General features: G+C 40.6%; 1 protein-coding gene across 2 annotated transcripts in view; it reads left to right on the top strand.

Annotated features, from left to right (window-relative positions):
• Window positions 1-17065, top strand: part of LOC131972338 (macrophage mannose receptor 1-like) — a 24223-nt gene extending 7158 nt beyond the window's left edge. The window contains exons 2-10 of one of the 2 annotated variants that reach the window (XM_059334157.1): window positions 621-711; window positions 2539-2699; window positions 2973-3192; window positions 4968-5309; window positions 8962-9000; window positions 9432-9470; window positions 14195-14275; window positions 15063-15229; window positions 16413-17065. In XM_059334157.1, coding sequence (XP_059190140.1) covers window positions 675-711; window positions 2539-2699; window positions 2973-3192; window positions 4968-5309; window positions 8962-9000; window positions 9432-9470; window positions 14195-14275; window positions 15063-15229; window positions 16413-16517 — 1191 coding nt within the window. In that variant the 5' untranslated portion in view covers window positions 621-674 and the 3' untranslated portion in view covers window positions 16518-17065. Of the gene's footprint in view, window positions 1-620; window positions 712-2538; window positions 2700-2972; window positions 3193-4967; window positions 5310-8961; window positions 9001-9431; window positions 9471-14194; window positions 14276-15062; window positions 15875-16412 lie in introns of those variants that run through there. The other variant, XM_059334156.1, reaches the window with a different exon arrangement.
• Window positions 17066-18969: the final 1904 nt, after the last annotated feature.

An 18969-nucleotide genomic window follows, 5' to 3' on the forward strand; every position in this document is an offset into this window, starting at 1 on the left:
AGTATTATGCATAGGATTTTTATTCAGTCAAATGTAACATTTGCTGAGTTTGTTGAATTAAAAAAAAAAACCTTTATTGATGGTTTGGATAAATAAACTTCTCATGAAAGCCACAGGTATAAGCTCTCAAATACTGTTTGAATTTCATTTCTATCTGCTACAGAGGCTGAAAAATCTTCTGTTGAATTTCCAGAAAAACTTCAGGTTTTAGGGGGTTCTTTCAAAATCGCCCAGAGGTTTTACAGGCAGTTTTTACAGGCGTTTTAGGCCTAAATGGGTTAATAAAGTAATTTATAATGAAACTCTTATCATTGTTATTCTTATTAAAAGCTAAATTCTCAGGAAAGAACATTAATCTTTATGTGTCATATTATCAGCAAGTATACCCAAATTAATTTAAATGAGGAAACCTTTCCTCCCTCCCTCCCTGTCTCTCTCCCCAGAGCCGCTGAAGCCTTTGGGCCACAGGTTGTCATCTGTAGTCTGTGAAAACAAAGGGATCATATTATTTATGGAAATATACCTGTTGTTTCCCGAATATGCAAAGGATTGCTGTGTGTGTGAGTGTGACATGATGTTGGTATAACACTGAGCTTTTGTTCATTGTCCGTTAATTCCAGCAGCAGCAGCCAGTCTGAAGGGTCATCCTCTCATGAAGCCAGAGAGACAACAAGATGCTGGTGGTCTTTCTGCTCCTCATAGCTGCAACAGGTAAGTATTTCTCTTCTTTTAGATTCACACTACATTGATGTATCAAAACTCTTTTATGATGCCCTTCAGTTACATTATAACTGATGTAGAGGCTAAAACTGAGCTGATCTCCTTTTTAAAAAGCAGGAATCAGTCACATCTCCAATTGTTCTGAGAAATCTATTAGAGAGAAATCAGTTCAAATGTGCTCACTTTTTCACTGCTGGGCTTCACTTGATACCTGCACTAATTAAAAATCACTTCATTTTTATTGAAGTTGATTTTTTGTTGCCGTGCAGAGCCCTCAGGCAAAACACTTTGTTATACAATATATGATTTATTATTGTACATGCAGATTCTTTGGAAGAGGTCACAAGCCAAAAAGGTTTAAAAGATGAAAATGTGTTGTGTTGTATGAATTTGACCTGTTTCTTAATGCAGAATAAGTAAAAAGAAAAATCTTTCAGTGTGAGATGTTGTGCAGTTATATTATATTAAAATATATTATATTATATATTAATATAATAATTATATTCAACTATATAATAATCAGGGCTTTCCACCGGACAACATTTTTACCGTAAATGCCCAAATCTGGTGTCCACTGCACATTCTAATGCCTCTAATCCATCAGAGACACTGATCCTCATCAGTGCATATTTTAATATGTTTGCTTACATGATTGTGAATATGAAGGGAATTATTGTTGAGGATGATTTTTATTTAAGGCATAATATTTTTACAGTTTTAAATTCTGTGGTGGATTCTGTTTGCTCTGTTTTTTAAAAACTTTTTTACCCTTTTATTTTTCTTTTCTATCTCTAACTCTGTTTTTGGACTGAGTTTTTATTACTATTTTATTGTTTTACTGTTTTTAGTATTTTATTGTTTTCATTGTTTTTATTTATTACTATATTTGTGTATGATTTTATTCTATTTTAGTAACTGTGCAGCACTTTGGTCAAGTGAGGCTGTTTTTAAATGTGCTCTATAAATAAATAGACTTTGACTAGATTAGACTCTTGTTCAAAAAAGCGACTTGAGACAAAGCTAGAGACTTTTTCTGGTGTTGTTGGAGACTTTAGGAGACTCGTTCTGACTTGTTGAGGAGCAGCAGGACATGTTGACACCTCAGCGTCCAGGCTGAAAATGAATTGCGCATGCGCCAAGTCGCCGCTGGCTGTCTTCCAGTCCGTGCACAGACACGGACTGGAAGACAGCCAGCAGCGACTTGGTAAACTAGTCTGTAAAAAAAAGATAAGAATAGCTACTCAATAAAATGAGGAACAGATTGCACGCAATATTATTAATTAAATCTAACTACGTTACAAGTTGAGTTAATAACAACTTAACAGGAAGTGCCTGTCAATTAAAAACGGACTAATTCTATTGTGTTGGATTCATTCAAAATTCTCTTGATTTAGAATTACATACACATAAAGATTATATTTAATGTGATCAAAATAAGTAGATTCCATCTCAAACATTTTTATTTTATTTTTCATATTAAAGTTACTTAATATTGTTGTATACTGCATTAATAGTGTGTGGTTGTCACAAAATCTCACGGCACACCAACCACTGTTATATATTGTTGTATTAAATATTATTGCATTATATTATATATGATTATATTATATGATAGCAGGTATAATGTGTCATCAAACAGAAATAGTCTAAATTGTCCTTGTGTGCAGTACTTGAGTAAATGTACTTTGTTACATTCCAGATTTGACTACAAACACAACGACGCGTCTGAATCCATTAAACTGTAAAGTTACAAAGTGAAGATGTATAAAAAGTTATTTATAGCATGAATGTGATCAGTCTGCATGTGTGTCTCTACAGGCCTGTGTGCTGGACGTCAGTATCATGTCATTAATGAAAAGAAGACTTTTACTGAAGCACAGCGTTACTGCAGAGAGAATTACACAGACCTGGCCACTGTGGACAGCATGGAGGATGTGGAAATCCTGAACAGAACGGCAGAAACAGCAGGAGTTTCCTCTGTGAGTTCACTTTCCTCTTTCTCTCCTTTCTGACATCATGTCAGTGACACGTGGGTTTAAAGTTTTACAGTCTGAGACGTGAAACTTCAGAGAAACTTTTAAATGTTTTTTACACTGAAGGAGGACGAAGGATTTAGTTCCCCATTGAACGTGTATTATAAGAGATCTCTTAATGTCCAGTATAAACAGCAGCAATTATTACAGGAAGCAAAACCTGTTTCACTGTTCATATGGACACATGAATATTAATATTAATGCAAATATGTGTTTCAGGTCGCCTGGATCGGACTGTACGATGACGTGAACAGCTGGAGGTGGTCACTGTCAAACACAAGCTTCTACAGACCAGGAGAGGAGGAGTTCAGACGATGGGCTACTGGAGAACCAGACAATTACCGCAGTGCTGAATACTGCACAGTGATGAATGAGGAAGGACGATGGTACGATCTTGGATGCAAAGCCAACAATCAGGCGGTGTGCTGTGATGTGAGAGGTGAGAATATTGATGAGTGAAGGTAAAACAGACCAGTTGAGCTTGTTGACCTCTCCCCTTCTCTGCTGCTCTTTGCCTCTCTGTCTCCAGTTACATGAAGCTCATTTAAAGCAGATGGACGTGAGTCCTGCCTTCATTTCTCTGTTTCTATAAAGAGCTCCATCATTAACAGCTTTATCCCACGTCACTGTCTCAGTCAACAGGGCTGCAAGAAAAGGAGTTGATATGCACACAGCTCCATGGTGACTTCAGCTTCATGCTCACATTCATTAACCCTTCTAATGCACAACACAACAAGCTGCTAAGAAGTTAGCTAAGTAGTTAGCTTAGCAAGCTACTTAGCTAAATACTTACCCAAGAAGTTAGCTAAGTAGTTAGCTTATCAAGCTACTTAGCCAAGAAGTTAGCTAAGAAGTTAGCTTAGCAAGCTACTTAGCTAAATACTTAGCCAAGAAGTTAGCTAAGAAGTTAGCTTAGCAAGCTACTTAGCTAAATACTTAGCCAAGAAGTTAGCTAAGTAGTTAGCTTAGCAAGCTACTTAGCCAAGAAGTTAGCTAAGTAGTTAGCTTAGCAAGCTACTTAGCTAAATACTTAGCCAAGAAGTTAGCTAAGTGGTTAGCTTAGCAAGCTACTTAGCTTAATACTTAGCCAAGAAGTTAGCTAAGTAGTTAGCTTAGCAAGCTACTTAGCCAAGAAGTTAGCTAAGTAGTTAGCTTAGCAAGCTACTTAGCTAAATACTTAGCCAAGAAGTTAGCTAAGTAGTTAGCTTAGCAAGCTACTGAGCTAAAAAATAGATATGGGTCATTTTTGACAAATTTTGTCAAATCTCGGCCTGTGTCCAAGTGGCATGCTACACCCACTACAACCACTGCTCTCCCCTTTTTAACCAGAGCCATCTGGAGGCTTTTTCTGCTGCCTCCACATTGTTGCCTATGGCCCTTCTACGGTTGACACCTGTTATGCCTAGTGTGCCGTAGGCTTTGCTCAGGGAGTGGCTGGCAAACCCCCGGCAGCCCACCTCCACTGGCATACACCTGGTCTTCCACCCGTTCCTCCGGCAATCCTCCACCAGCTCCTGGTACTTCTCCCTCTTTCTTGCCTGGGCCTCCTCCATCCTCTCCTCCCAGGGAACCGTCAGCTCCAGCAATAAGAGTTGCTTTGTGGCCTCTGAGGCCAAGATGATGTCTGGTCTCAATCTGGACTGGGTGATGTGTGGTGGAATTTTCAGCTGCTTCTCCAGGTCTACTGTCATCACCCAGTCTCGGGCCATGGAGAGCAAACCCGTAGAGCCGTTCTGTGGTGTTCTTTCCGGCCTTTGTCCTTCGCTGACAAAGCGGATGGCCTTGGCTGTGGCTTGGGTGTATCGGCTTCCCTTGATCCCCTTGCTGATTGCTTCAGCGATGGTTTTGAGGAACTGGTCGTGCCTCCAACGATACCGGCCCTCCCCCAGCACCTTGGAGAAGCTGCTCAGGATGTGTTCCAGTGTCCCTGTTTTAGGGATTTTACTAAAAAATGAATAAAGGAAAACATAAAATTAGGATGTATGATGATCAAAAACAAACTAATTGAGGAAAACCTGAAATACTGCATAATGAAAATAATTTATTGCAAAGATATAGAACATAAAAACTCTGTCGGGTCACTTTAGATACATGTTGTACATCAAAGGGTTAAGAAACATCAAACTGCTGAGAAAAATATTCAAACGCAGAAAAACTCAGATATAAAGTTTGCATCTGTGTTGTGTGTTATGGTGCCTCTGTATCTATTTTCAGGGCAGGATGTGACATTTGTCCTCACTCACTCCATGACCTGGACCAGGGCCCAGAGCTACTGTAGAGAACAACACACAGACCTGGCCAGTGTGAGAAACCAGGCAGAGAACCAGAAGGTCCAGGAGCTGGTTCCAGCAGGAAGATATGTCTGGTTCGGCCTTTTCAGAGTCTCCTGGAAGTGGTCCGATGGAAGCAGCTCCTCGTTCAGACACTGGCTGTCAGGGCAACCTGATAACAACTGGGGGAGGAAGGAGGATTGTGCAGCAGTAGATTTCAGCTCCTCTGGAAGATGGAGGGATAGGAACTGTGACCTGAAGTATCCATTCATCTGCTCCAGTCCAGGTGAGTGGTAACCCCTGATTCAAACAGTATTTATATTAGATTTAGGTTTACTTTAGCATCAAAGAGAAAATAAAAAACATTTCTGGACAATAAATGTGAACACTCAGGATGCTGGTGTTAATGTGCAGTGTGACCAACTGCAGATCCAATCCAATCCAATCCCCCTTTATTTGTATAGCACATTTAAACAACACAAACGTCTCCAAAGTGCTGTACATAAAATCAACAATAAAACAAACAATTCCATATACCAATCAGCAATAAACAATAAGTGTAGAAATCTAAAATGATGCCATAAATAAAACAATACAATCAAACAGATAAACATAGTAAAATAAAATAAAAGACGTAGTTAAAAGTAGTAAAAGAAATAAAAGACACAGAGGACCACAAAACTCACGCAGTGTTAAAAAACCAAGGAATAAAAATGGGTCTTGAGACGAGACTTAAAACATTCCACTGTGGGGGCTGTTCGGACATGGAGGGGGAGGGCGTTCCAGAGTCTGGGGCCCACCACAGAGAAAGCCCTGTCCCCCCTTGTTTTAAGTCTTGCTCTAGGGACCACGAGCTGGAGCTGGCCCTCGGACCTCAATTCACGTGCTGGAGTATAAATTTGGATGAGGTCCTTGATGTACTGTGGGGCCAGTCCATTCAAAGCTTTAAAAACAAACAATAAAATCTTAAAATCAATCCAAAAATGAACAGGAAGCCAGTGCAAAGACGCAAGGATCGGGGTAATGTGTTCCCGCTTTTTGGCCCCTGTTAAAAGTCGTGCCACGGAGAAGCTTTGTGGCTGATGCCTGAGTACAGAGCATTGCAGTAGTCCAGTCCACTTGAAATAAAAGCGTGCACGATCTGTTCAAAGAGGTTAAAAGATAAAAACGGTTTCACTTTTGATAAAAGACGAAGATGATAAAAACAAGATTTTAAAACACTATTAATCTGTTTATCAAATTTAAAATCGCTGTCTATGGTGATGCCAAGGCTGGTGACTTTAAGACGTGCATACTCTGTGAGGGGTCCCAGGTCGATGAGGGCACTGCCAAACATCATAACCTCCGTTTTTTCCCCGTTGAGTTTTTAAAAATTCTGGGCTAACCAAGCCTTGACATCACATAGACAGTCGAATAGGGGTGTCAGGGGGCAGTGGCTCTCCTTAGACAATGGCATATGATGAGATTCTTCAGAGATTTTAAACTATGCCCTTTAAGTTAGAGGAAGAAGAAAAAATCCACAGTATAATAGTCCCACTGGTCCCTACAGCTATTGCTGTATGGGACCAGTGCTGGTGCTTTTGCCCCGTGGCCCTAACTAATGAGAATAAAAATGTTTATTTGAAGAAAGTTTGTCTTTTCACTGACAGTTGCTGATGTTTTAATACTGATTCATGGTCATAGTATAGAGAAGCATAGCACACAGAGTATCTCCTTCCTCTCATCAGGACTTGATTTGTTTCTGTTGTTCACAGCTCCGACCACTTCTACAACAACACAGGAGACAACAGGAGGTAATATATATATATATATATATATATATAATATATGTTTGTACCATGGTCTGGGTGAACAACTGACTCTGATTGGCTGCAGGGTGCCTGTTAATTCCTGACATTGGCCGATTGTCTCTTTCAAACCAGGAAATAATAATAATAACTAGAAAATTTCCTCAGGGGAAATTCTGAAAGGGTCACGGGGGCTACTGCCGGTGTGTTTATACTATGATGAGATTCTTCAGAGATTTCAAACTATGCCCTTTAACCTCAAAATGTGTGTGTGTGTGTGTGTGTGAGTGAGTGTGTGAAATGTGTATCTGGAGGAGTGTGCACGCTTACGAGCGCATTTGTGTGTGTGTGTGTGTGTGTAGCAAATAAAAAACTACCACTGCAACTCTTCAAGTTGTAGGACTAGTAGCGGGACGAAATTGCGTCCAGAAGAGGAAGAAGAAAAAATCCACAGTATAATAGTCCCACTGGTCCCATACAGCTATTGCTGTATGGGACCAGTGCTGGTGCTATTGCCCCGTGGCCCTAACTAATGAGAATGAAAATGTTTATTTGAAGAATTTTTTTTTTTCACTGACAGTTGCTGATGTTTTAATACTGATTCATGGTCATAGTATAGAGAAGCATAGCACACAGAGTATCTCCTTCCTCTCATCAGGACTTGATTTGTTTCTGTTGTTCACAGCTCCGACCACTTCTACAACAACACAGGAGACAACAGGAGGTAATATATATATATATATATATGTATATATATATATATATATATATATGTATATATATATATATATATATATATGTTTGTACCATGGTCTGGGTGAACAACTGACTTTGATTGGCTGCAGGGTGCCTGTTAATTCCTGACATTGGCCAATTGTCTCTTTCAAACCAGGAAATAATAATAATAACTAGAAAATTTCCTCTGGGGAAATTCTGAAAGGGCCACGGGGGCTACTGCCGGTGTGTTTACACTATGATGAGATTCTTCAGAGATTTCAAACTATGCCCTTTAACCTCAAAATGTGTGTGTGTGTGTGTGTGTGTGTGTGTGTGTGTGTGAGTGAGTGAGTGAGTGAAATGTGTATCTGGAGGAGTGTGCACGCTTACGCGCGCATTTGTGTGTGTGTGTGTAGCGAATAAAAAACTACCACTGCACCTCTTCAAGTTGTAGGACTAGTAGCGGGACGAAATTGCGTCCGGAAGAGGAAGAAGAAGAAATCCACAGTATAATAGTCCCACTGGTCCCATACAGCTATTGCTGTATGGGACCAGTGCTGGTGCTATTGCCCCGTGGCCCTAACTAATGAGAATAAAAATGTTTATTTGAAGAAAGTTTGTCTTTTCACTGACAGTTGCTGATGTTTTAATACTGATTCATGGTCATAGTATAGAGAAGCATAGCACACAGAGTATCTCCTTCCTCTCATCAGGACTTGATTTGTTTCTGTTGTTCACAGCTCCGACCACTGAGACAACAACACAGGAGACAACAGGAGGTAATATATATAATATATGTTTGTACCATGGTCTGGGTGAACAACTGACTTTGATTGGCTGCAGGGTGCCTGTTAATTCCTGACATTGGCCAATTGTCTCTTTCAAACCAGGAAATAATAATAATAACTAGAAAATTTCCTCAGGGGAAATTCTGAAAGGGTCACGGGGGCTACTGCCGGTGTGTTTACACTATGATGAGATTCTTCAGAGATTTCAAACTATGCCCTTTAACCTCAAAATGTGTGTGTGTGTGTGTGTGTGAGTGAGTGTGTGAAATGTGTATCTGGAGGAGTGTGCACGCTTACGAGCGCATTTGTGTGTGTGTGTGTAGCAAATAAAAAACTACCACTGCAACTCTTCAAGTTGTAGGACTAGTAGCGGGACGAAATTGCGTCCAGAAGAGGAAGAAGAAAAAATCCACAGTATAATAGTCCCACTGGTCCCATACAGCTATTGCTGTATGGGACCAGTGCTGGTGCTATTGCCCCGTGGCCCTAACTAATGAGAATGAAAATGTTTATTTGAAGAATTTTTTTTTTTCACTGACAGTTGTTGATGTTTTAATACTGATTCATGGTCATAGTATAGAGAAGCATAGCACACAGAGTATCTCCTTCCTCTCATCAGGACTTGATTTGTTTCTGTTGTTCACAGCTCCGACCACTTCTACAACAACACAGGAGACAACAGGAGGTAATATATATATATATATATATATATATATATATATATATATATATATATATATATATATAATATATGTTTGTACCATGGTCTGGGTGAACAACTGACTTTGATTGGCTGCAGGGTGCCTGTTAATTCCTGACATTGGCCAATTGTCTCTTTCAAACCAGGAAATAATAATAATAACTAGAAAATTTCCTCAGGGGAAATTCCGAAAGGGTCACAGGGGCTACTGCCGGTGTGTTTACACTATGATGAGATTCTTCAGAGATTTCAAACTATGCCCTTTAACCTCAAAATGTGTGTGTGTGTGTGTGTGTGTGTTTCACTGACAGTTGTTGATGTTTTAATACTGATTCATGGTCATAGTATAGAGAAGCATAGCACACAGAGTATCTCCTTCCTCTCATCACGACTTGATTTGTTTCTGTTGTTCACAGCTCCGACCACTTCTACAACAACACAGGAGACAACAGGAGGTAATATATACATATATATATATATATATATAATAATAATATATGTTTGTACCATGGTCTGGGTGAACAACTGACTCTGATTGGTTGCAGGGTGCCTGTTAATTCCTGACATTGGCCAATTGTCTCTTTCAAACCAGGAAATAATAATAATAACTAGAAAATTTCCTCTGGGGAAATTCTGAAAGGGCCATGGGGGCTACTGCCGGTGTGTTTACACTATGATGAGATTCTTCAGAGATTTTAAACTATGCCCTTTAACCTCAAAATGTGTGTGTGTGTGTGTGTGAGAGTGTGTGAAATGTGTATCTGGAGGAGTGTGCACGCTTACACGCGCATTTGTGTGTGTGTGTAGCGAATAAAAAACTACCACTGCAACTCTTCAAGTTGTAGGACGAGTAGCGGGACGAAATTGCGTCTGGAAGAGGAAGAAGAAATAATCCACAGTAGAATAGTCCCACAGTGCTGGTGCTATTGCCCCGTGGCCCTAACTAATGAGAATAAAAATGTTTATTTGAAGAAAGTTTTTTTTTTCACTGACAGTTGCTGATGTTTTAATACTGATCCATGGTCATAGATAGATAGATAGATAGAGAGATAGATTACTTTATTCATCCCCGAAGGGAAATTCGGTTGTCACAGCAGTTCGGTATTCAAATACAATAAAATACAATTGAATAAAATACTTAGGTAGCATAAATAAAAACAACAATAGAAAAAAACACAGAATAGAACAAGGACACTTAAGAAGTTAAAAAAAGACCATCGGTTGGTAGGATGGTTGACACGATGAAGGTAATTATACTGGTGATATGATGGCAACAAAGCTATAGTGACTAGACGGTATATAATAATAATAATAATAATAGTACAGTATATATTATATATAATATAATATGTAATAATAGATAATAAACAATATAGAAATAAAATGAAAAATATAAATAAAGTAATTATAAGTAAAATAATATGATATATAATATATAATAATAATAGTAATAATAATATTAATAATAAATAAGGCTGGTAAGGCCAGTATAATAATAATAGTAGTATATTACAGTATATAGTAATAATAGTAATAATGGCAGCAACAGTATATATAATAATAATAATAGTAATAATATTAATAACATAGCAAAGTGTCGTGCGTAGATTTAGTGCAAAGATTTAGTGCATTTCAGTAATGTTGGTTCTGGCAGAGGTAGATGAATTGTATAGTCTTATTGCAGAAGGAAGGAACGACTTCCTGTATCGTTCCTTGGAGCAGCGGGGTTGAATGAGTCTGTGGCTGAAGCTGCTCTTTAGCTTGCCCCCCCCCCAGGACACCACAGCAAAGAAGATGGTGCTCGCCACAACAGACTGATAGAACATCTGCAGCATTTTGTTGCAGACATTGAAGGACCTGAGCCTCCTCAGGAAGTAAAGCCGGCTCAGGCCCTTCTTGTAGACGGCCTCAGTGTTGGTGGACCAGTCCAGTTTATTGTCCAGAGTGACACCCAGGTACTTGTATGAGGGTACCATCTCCACATCCGTCCCACCGATGCTGACAGGAGAGGGCAGGGGCTTATTCCTCCTGAAGTCCAACACCATCTCCTTCGTCTTCCTCACGTTCAGCTGCAGGTGGTTCTCCCCACACCACTTCACAAAGCGGTCCACCAGGTCCCTGTACTCAGCCTCCCCTCCGCCCTCAACACACCCCACAATGGCCGTGTCATCAGAGAACTTCTGCAGATGACACGACTCAGTGCAGTACTGAAAGTCAGCAGTGTATGTGGTGAAGAGGAAGGGGGACAGTACAGTCCCCTGGGGGGCGCCGATGTTACTGATCAGACGATCAGACACACAGTTCTGTAATCTCACAAACTGCTGCCTGCTCATCAGATAGTCATCGACCCAAGTGATGAGGGGAGCACCCACCTGTGTGTTCTCCAGTTTGGCCTTCAGCAGTCTGGGCTGGATGGTGTTGAAGGCGCTGGAGAAGTCAAAGAACATGATTCGGACTGAGGTGTTGGGTCTGTCCAGGGAGGAGTGAGCCCTCTGCAGCAGGTAGATGATTGCATCATCAACCCCAACACGGGGCTGATATGCAAACTGCAGGGGGTCTTGTAGTGGGCACACCAGCTGTCTGAGGTGTGCCAGGACCAGTCTCTCCATGACCTTCATGATGTGAGAGGTTAGTGCTACTGGCCTGTAGTCCTCCAGTGCAGCAGGACGTCCTTTTTTGGGCACTGGGACCAGGCAGGATGTTTTCCAGAGCACTGGCACTCTCTGAAGGTGAAGGTTCAGGTTGAAGAGGTGCTGGAGAACTCCACAGAGCTGGCTGGAACACGCCTTCAACACATGAGGGCTGTTGCGGTCCGGTCCAGCAGCTTTCCTCTGCTTGAGCCTCTCCAGCTCTCTCCTCACCTGGCTGGATGTGATGTGTAGTCCAGACTGGGGGGTGGGGGGTGTCGATGGTGATGGTGTAGAGAGGTGTCTGCTGCTGGAGGTGGTGGGGGGCTGTGGGGGATGTGTGGATGTCCTGGGGACTGGAGGTGTGAAAAGGTCTGTGGTCAAAGTCAGTGGGGGGGGTGGGCGGAGGTGACGGGGGTGATGTGGGGCAGGGGGTGATGGGGGGAGGTGGGAGGTTGTTGTTCAGAGAAGCAGTAGAGGGGCTGCCGGGGGTGGGGTGCTTGGAGTTGAACCTACCTCTCCTCTGGAAGCCAGTGATCTCTCTCATCCCACTCCAGACGTCCCTGGTGTTGTTGTCTTCCAGTTTGTGCTCCAGTTTCCGTCTGTATTTGTCCTCTCCCTGATGCTGCGTTTGAGCTCCCTTTGTACACGTTTAAGTTCTGCACTGTCCCGTGATCTAAAAGCCCTCTTCTTCTTGTTAAGAAGAGCCTTCAGGTCGCTGGTTACCCACGGTTTGTTGTTTGGGTAACAGCTTGTCACCACCAGAAAAAACCTCACCATTTTTCTGCGCATTCGTTGATGGGGAAATGAAGAGCTTGAGACGTCCAAGTTTCTCAGTTTAACAAAAGTTTTATTACAATACGTCAAAAAATGTGCACTTTACAGAGATTCTCCGGGTTCAAAACTCATGTCCCCGAATACAAACAGACGTGTTTCAGTTTGTGAAGTCTGAACCCCGACTCTCTCCCTGGAACCCATTAAAATAACCTTACAATTGTTTACAAAACATGCTGGTCGATTTCCTCCAGAAGTCCCGCCCTCTTGATCGCTGATTCGCCAGTTTTAATTAATACAACGGCACGTCAATGCCAGCTGGGCATACGATCTTGCTGCCCCGGACAAGGCCATCCTGGCCTCTTCTCCAGGACATTCAACAAAAAACATTCTGTCTTGTTATTGTCTCACAAAGATATTATGTCTACAGAGTCAAAGGAATTTCACTGTGTCACATAGATTGTAAAAGTCTAAAAAATATGAACCAGACAATAAAATATATGTAGTCAAAGTTTCTAAACCAAAATTAACACACAAACATAATCATTGTATCAAATCATATTGTCTGACTTAATATAAATGCACAGAGATATTTATTACACTCAAGGTTTAGTGAATTACGCATGCATAGTGACCTGTGATGACTGTTGGGAGAAAAATCACAAAGAGGAAAAAGAGAGGAAGACAGTAACATTTCATTTCAAGTATAATATTCAAATTATTTTAACACCTGCCAAGCAGTGGCAGGGCGGTGGAGCTGTACGCATCCTTAACATTTGCGTACAGCAGGTCCAAAGTCTTATTTTCCCGGGTGGCACATTTAACAAACTGGAAGAAGGTTGGGAGAGTGGATGAGAGAGACACATGGTTGAAGTCACCTGTAATGAACATGAAGGCTCCAGGTTGTTGTGTCTGTAGTCCTGCAGTCACAGTGTGGATGATGTCACAAGCTGCTTCTGCGTTTCGAGACGGAGGAATGTAGACAGTGATGGCGATGACACTGGAAAACTCCCTCGGCAAATAATATGGACGAAGTCCGACGGCGATGAGCTCGATGTCCGGGCTGCAGACCCGCTCTTTAACCGTGACGTGCCCGGGGTGACACCACCTGTTGTTAACGAGCACGGCAAGCCCCCCTCCTTTCTTCTTACCGGTCGCGGCGGTGTCTCTGTCGGCTCGCACCGTCTGGAAGCCGGGAATGGTGACGTTTGAGTCCGGTATCAGGTCGTGCAGCCACGTTTCCGTGAAACACATGATACTGGACTCCCTGTACTCCCTCTGTGTCCCGGCGAGTGCTTCCAGTTCGTCCACTTTATTTGCCAAACTTCTCACGTTTCCAGTGATGACTGCAGGGATATAGGGCTTAAACTTCCTCTTCCCCATCCTGTGTTTAACCCCCGCTCTGCAGCCTCGCCATAACCTCTTAAGCTCCTCCGGTATGGTGTGTCTGTAAGTCTCTCCGGCCGTGTTGTGCCTCAGGGCCATCAGCTGGTCGCGGGTGTAAACAACGCTGACGAGTGGTGTCGGCATTGCTTCCAGTGATCCGGAGAGACTAAAGTGCGATTAAAAGTTGTATAAAGTGTCCAAAAAGTTCCAAAAAGCACCCCGCTGTTGTGCGTTGCGGAGATGCGCAGGACAGTGCAAAAATAAATATAAAAAACACACAACAAACGTAGTAAAAACACAAAAAACTACAGAAATACATGGAGCTGCTGTAACAGGCTGCCACTATCAGGCCTTCCTCTCATCAGGACTTGATTTGTTTCTGTTGTTCACAGCTCCGACCACTTCTACAACAACACAGAGTTTAGACTCCAGTTCAGGAAGCTCCACAACTCCACCCACTGAGACAACAGGAGGTACATGAATAATATGTTTGTACCATGGTCTGGGTGAACAACTGACTCTGATTGGCTGCAGGGTGCCTGTTAATTCCTGACAATGGCCAATTGTCTCTTTCAAACCAGGAAATAATAATAATAACTAGAAAATTTCCCCTGGGGAAATTCTGAAAGGGCCACGGGGGCTACTGCCGGTGTATGTACACTATGATGATATTCTTCAGAGATTTCAAACTATGCCCTTTAACCTCAAAATGTGTGTGTGTGTGTGTGTGTGGCGAAAATCGCATAAAGTTACCTGTGTGTGTGTGTGTGTGTGTGTGTGTGTAATTAAAATCACATGAAGTTACCTGTGTGTGCGTGCAACTTGTGTCTACTGTTTAAAGTTTAAATGGAGTCCCGGGCACTACGATTGGTGCGATTGGCATGATTGGTGCGATTGCCCCGAGGCCCTAATAACAATAATAATATTAATAATGATAATAATAATATTAATTATGATAATAATGCTAAGAAAAGACCAAATGCCAGTGTCTTTGTCTCTGTCTTTATTTTTTTAATACAACATTTGTTGATCATTTATTTGGATGTGAGCTGGTTGGGATCAGACGGCCACGTTGTGATGTTCATGTCACGTCCAATTTTACTCTCCACCATTTCTAAACATAAACATACACATAGTTTTAACCCTTCAGTGTTTGAAAGAGCCAAAGGTCTTCATCTAAGCTGTGAAAAGTGGCAACACGTGGGAGGCCTGGGTTTGAGCAGTCAAAGAGTCTGTAAAATGAACTTTTCTCTTTTTAAGCTCACACAGATCTGTGGATGATTGTGGTCGTGAGTGTTGCCATCATCATCACCTTCATCATCATCTTCAACATCTCACAGCTGGCACTGATGATAATCTGTTTTCGGAAGATCTCCAGCAGGAAAACCATAGACTGTATGAGGAAAACAGTCAGCACAAACATGGAGGTGACTTTCTTTAACCCTTTCTTATTCCCACTGCTGCCTGAGATGAACCTGTGCACGATAATCAAAAGGATTGTTAAGAGATTGTTTTTAGTGAAACACTCTCTATACTGAGCTCTACTGTTACTGTTGTCCCTCTGATGATGGCAAACACACTGCAAAAAAGACAACTTGTGTTTTTTGGCCTAAAACAGTGATTTCAGTTGGTAAAACTTGGAAATATAAATGATTGACATTTAGGGCAATAATGTAAGTTAGCACAACAAAGGAAGCCAGTTGTCTGCTCAAAAACAAGTTGGTGAGTTGTTGTTACTTATATCTTTAAGTTGGGGTTCACAACAAGGGACAATAGTTCTGCTAACTCTTATTTCTTTGTTGTGAAATGCAGGGAAAGCGGTGAAATTTGGTCATTAGCGAAAGCTAGCGGCTAACTGATGCTAGTGGTTAACTGATGCTAGCGGCTAACTGAAGCTAGCGGCTAACTGATGCTAGCGGCGCTGCTTGTTACAGCTACAAGAGTAGCCATTAGCGTATCAATGCTAACTCAAAATTGTGGTCGCAACATTAGCTGACATTTCATCGCGGCGTTACAATCGTGCCAATTCAGCACATTGCAGAAGTTAGCAGAAGTAAGGATTAAAAGTTATTACAATGTAAAATTATAAGTTAGTACAATTTACAGTTGAGTTCACAAAAATCTGAATTCAGAGTTGAGCAAACTCAAAAACAAAACTTAAAATATTTAGTTTTATTGTCCAACTTAAAATTTTATCGAAGTTTGTTGCCTTGAAATTTTGAGTTCATCCAACTTTTCTTTTTTTACCGGGCATATCTTGATACTGTTTGACTGATTGAGTCAGATTTAATTCTAGAAGATAAACAGGTAAATTAAACAGGAAAATACAAATGAATATAGTGATTTTGGAGTTCTCAGAAAATGGAAGCAGTAACGATGAACTCAAGTAGTGACTATTCTCACAAGAAATTGTCAACAGAGCCCAAACCACTTCTGAGGTATAATCCACTTTCTTTCCTCAAAGTTTGTACTAAATATATCTCAGCAGACAGCTTTAGTCTCCACCTTCATGCACAAAGCAGTTGCACCCAGAGGTTTTTATTTCCTTTCTCCTGCTGTCTCAGGTCGTCTCTGTCTAATATCTGATCGTTTGTTGGTTTGTTTCCTCAGCTCTATGCCAACTATCCTCCAGTCGCTGCAGATGAAGACTCCACCTACGAGAGTATCGATCCAGTGGGCAGGGACCAGAACCAGATCCACCATACACCCCCATAAGCCTCAAGAGTCCTGAGCCCTGTACTACCGAGCTAGATTTGATGGTTATTGAGGTAACTTCAGCTCTAACCCTGGGTGTTTGGTATCATGAAGGTGGTTCTCTTTTAATCTGGCTAGATCACCATGGCAACTCATGCTGAGAAGCTAACCTGGTTGGGACCAGGTTATGTTCTAGACAAGAGATCAGCGTCTATAAAAGCCCCGCCTACTGACCAATCAATTCTCCTTGAAAATGGCGTCACCTTTTTGGAAGATCCTGTGGATCTTGGGCCGCAGGTCTCTGAGGAGGGCGAGAGTTTTTTGAGGCCGACAAAACCCGTTAGAGACCCAGAAGAATATTTATATGAGAAATACAGATCTACTATCTGGCCCACTAGAAATTTAAACATGTTGAGTCGTAATGTTACGTTAATATCACCAAACGGAGCCGTGCAGTTACAGTCGAGTTACTGTGTGTAACATAGCTGCAGGAAATTACTCTCACGTAAAATAAGTTAGCATACATTAATACTTCACTATATTATTAATCAGTGTGTTTACATTAATACTTCACTATATTATTAATCAGTGTGTTTACAATAATACTTCACTATATTATTAATCAGTGTGTTTACATTAATACTTCACTATATTATTAATCAGTGTGTTTACATTAATACTTCACTATATTATTAATCAGTGTGTTTATATTAATACTTCACTATATTATTAATCAGTGTGCTTACAGTATTTCATATGCCAGTAAACGTCACACTGATTAATGATATAGTGAAGTATTAATATAAACACACTGATTAATAATATAGTGAAGTATTAATGTAAACACATTATGTTATATGCTTTATAATGATTTGCTGATGTCCGTTTTAAACTGCTGGTATTACAGCTAATATAGTACTGATTTGAAAATGTCTATTGTTAGCCTGTTCATTCAAGATAATAGGCCTAAAAATAATTTCTTCATGAAGTGGGCTAAAGCCAAATCTAAATCCACTTCATGATTGTAATGTTTAAAAGTCACTTTTCAGTGTAACAGTAAGTGTGCTGTGTGTGCAGCTGTCAAGTTAGAAATCAACAGTAGTCACTGAGAGCATGGAGTGGTTCAATAAATATATTCATTCATGAATCCACACTTGTTATTTTCTTCCAAATGTAATCACATGTCTTATTTAGAGCAACAGTATTGCTTTGAGCTGTAATAATGATTCATATTCTTCATAGAAGTGGGTGAAAGGCGATGGTTTTTGTCCGCTAGTTGAGTCAAACGATGCTCCAACGGCCCTTTATGTGAACACACACAGAGCCTGAAGAGGAAAGCCTGGCTTCACTCAGATACTTGAGAACCACCTTAGTGATACCACTTATCCCTGACTGCGGTTGTTAGGCTTAGTGAAGCCAGATCACCACAACATATCCTGGCTATGTTGAAGTGGCTTCGTAGTCCAGGGCTCAGCTTCTACTGACTGCACTGCAATCAGGAGAAAAACATACACGGAAAAAAACAGCAACTTTTATGAATTATTTTATGCCAGGCGAATATTGCCAAATTGTAGAATGAGTTTGTACTTCTTAGATGCATTTTGCTTGAATTAGCTCATAGTTTCTTATTTATTATCTTCTTCTATTGTGACACATTTCATATAATATTAACTTGTATTATAGGTAAAACAAATTATTTGAGACAGTCCTTTCCTTAAAAAACGACCCCACAAGCCATTTTCTCAAGCAGCTTATCATGACTCATACTATTTACATTTATTGCTAAGCTGCGACCTCTGGTGGCCGTAATAATTATGCAATTTAAAGATCAGACGGATTGGTCAAACAAACACAGGACTTTGACTCAGAAGACCAGTGTTTGTGTCCCATTTAGGACTAATAGTTGAAGTCATGTGCTACTTCACTTTTGTATTTTCATGCACTTACTTTCAGAAGTGAAGTAACCCAAGAAATGTACTTATTTTACTCAAACCATGATCTTTTCTGAACCTTAAAGGTGATGTAAACAACATTCACAACATTAATACAGCAGCATACAACAATTTGCTCTGCAAAGATATAAAGATTATGAATGATTTTAAATGATTTTTCTCATCAATTAAAATAAAACGCAAGCTAGTAATAAAGCAAGAAAGATTTGTTGGGAGATGTCTCGCTTTCTACTGTTTTGATTTATTCCCCTTCATTTAAGTGCTTGCTCCTTTAAAAAAAATGTTTATATACATGTCTTGTGATTTAAATAAAATGAGCTACACATAATTGGGTCATTCCAGAATTCGAGGACAATTTACCGACCGAAACACTATATATATGCTATATATTTGAGAAATACAGGTAATTAACCATCAAATAATTATGTCTGTCCAGCTAAGGACTCAAAGTGACACTTTTTATTAGGTATTTTATATATTGTGTGCCCTGCTTAGCGCAACCCTGTTACCAATACTCAGGA

The sequence above is a fragment of the Centropristis striata genome, chromosome 5 (assembly GCF_030273125.1).
Source record: "Centropristis striata isolate RG_2023a ecotype Rhode Island chromosome 5, C.striata_1.0, whole genome shotgun sequence".
NCBI lineage: Eukaryota > Metazoa > Chordata > Actinopteri > Perciformes > Serranidae > Centropristis > Centropristis striata.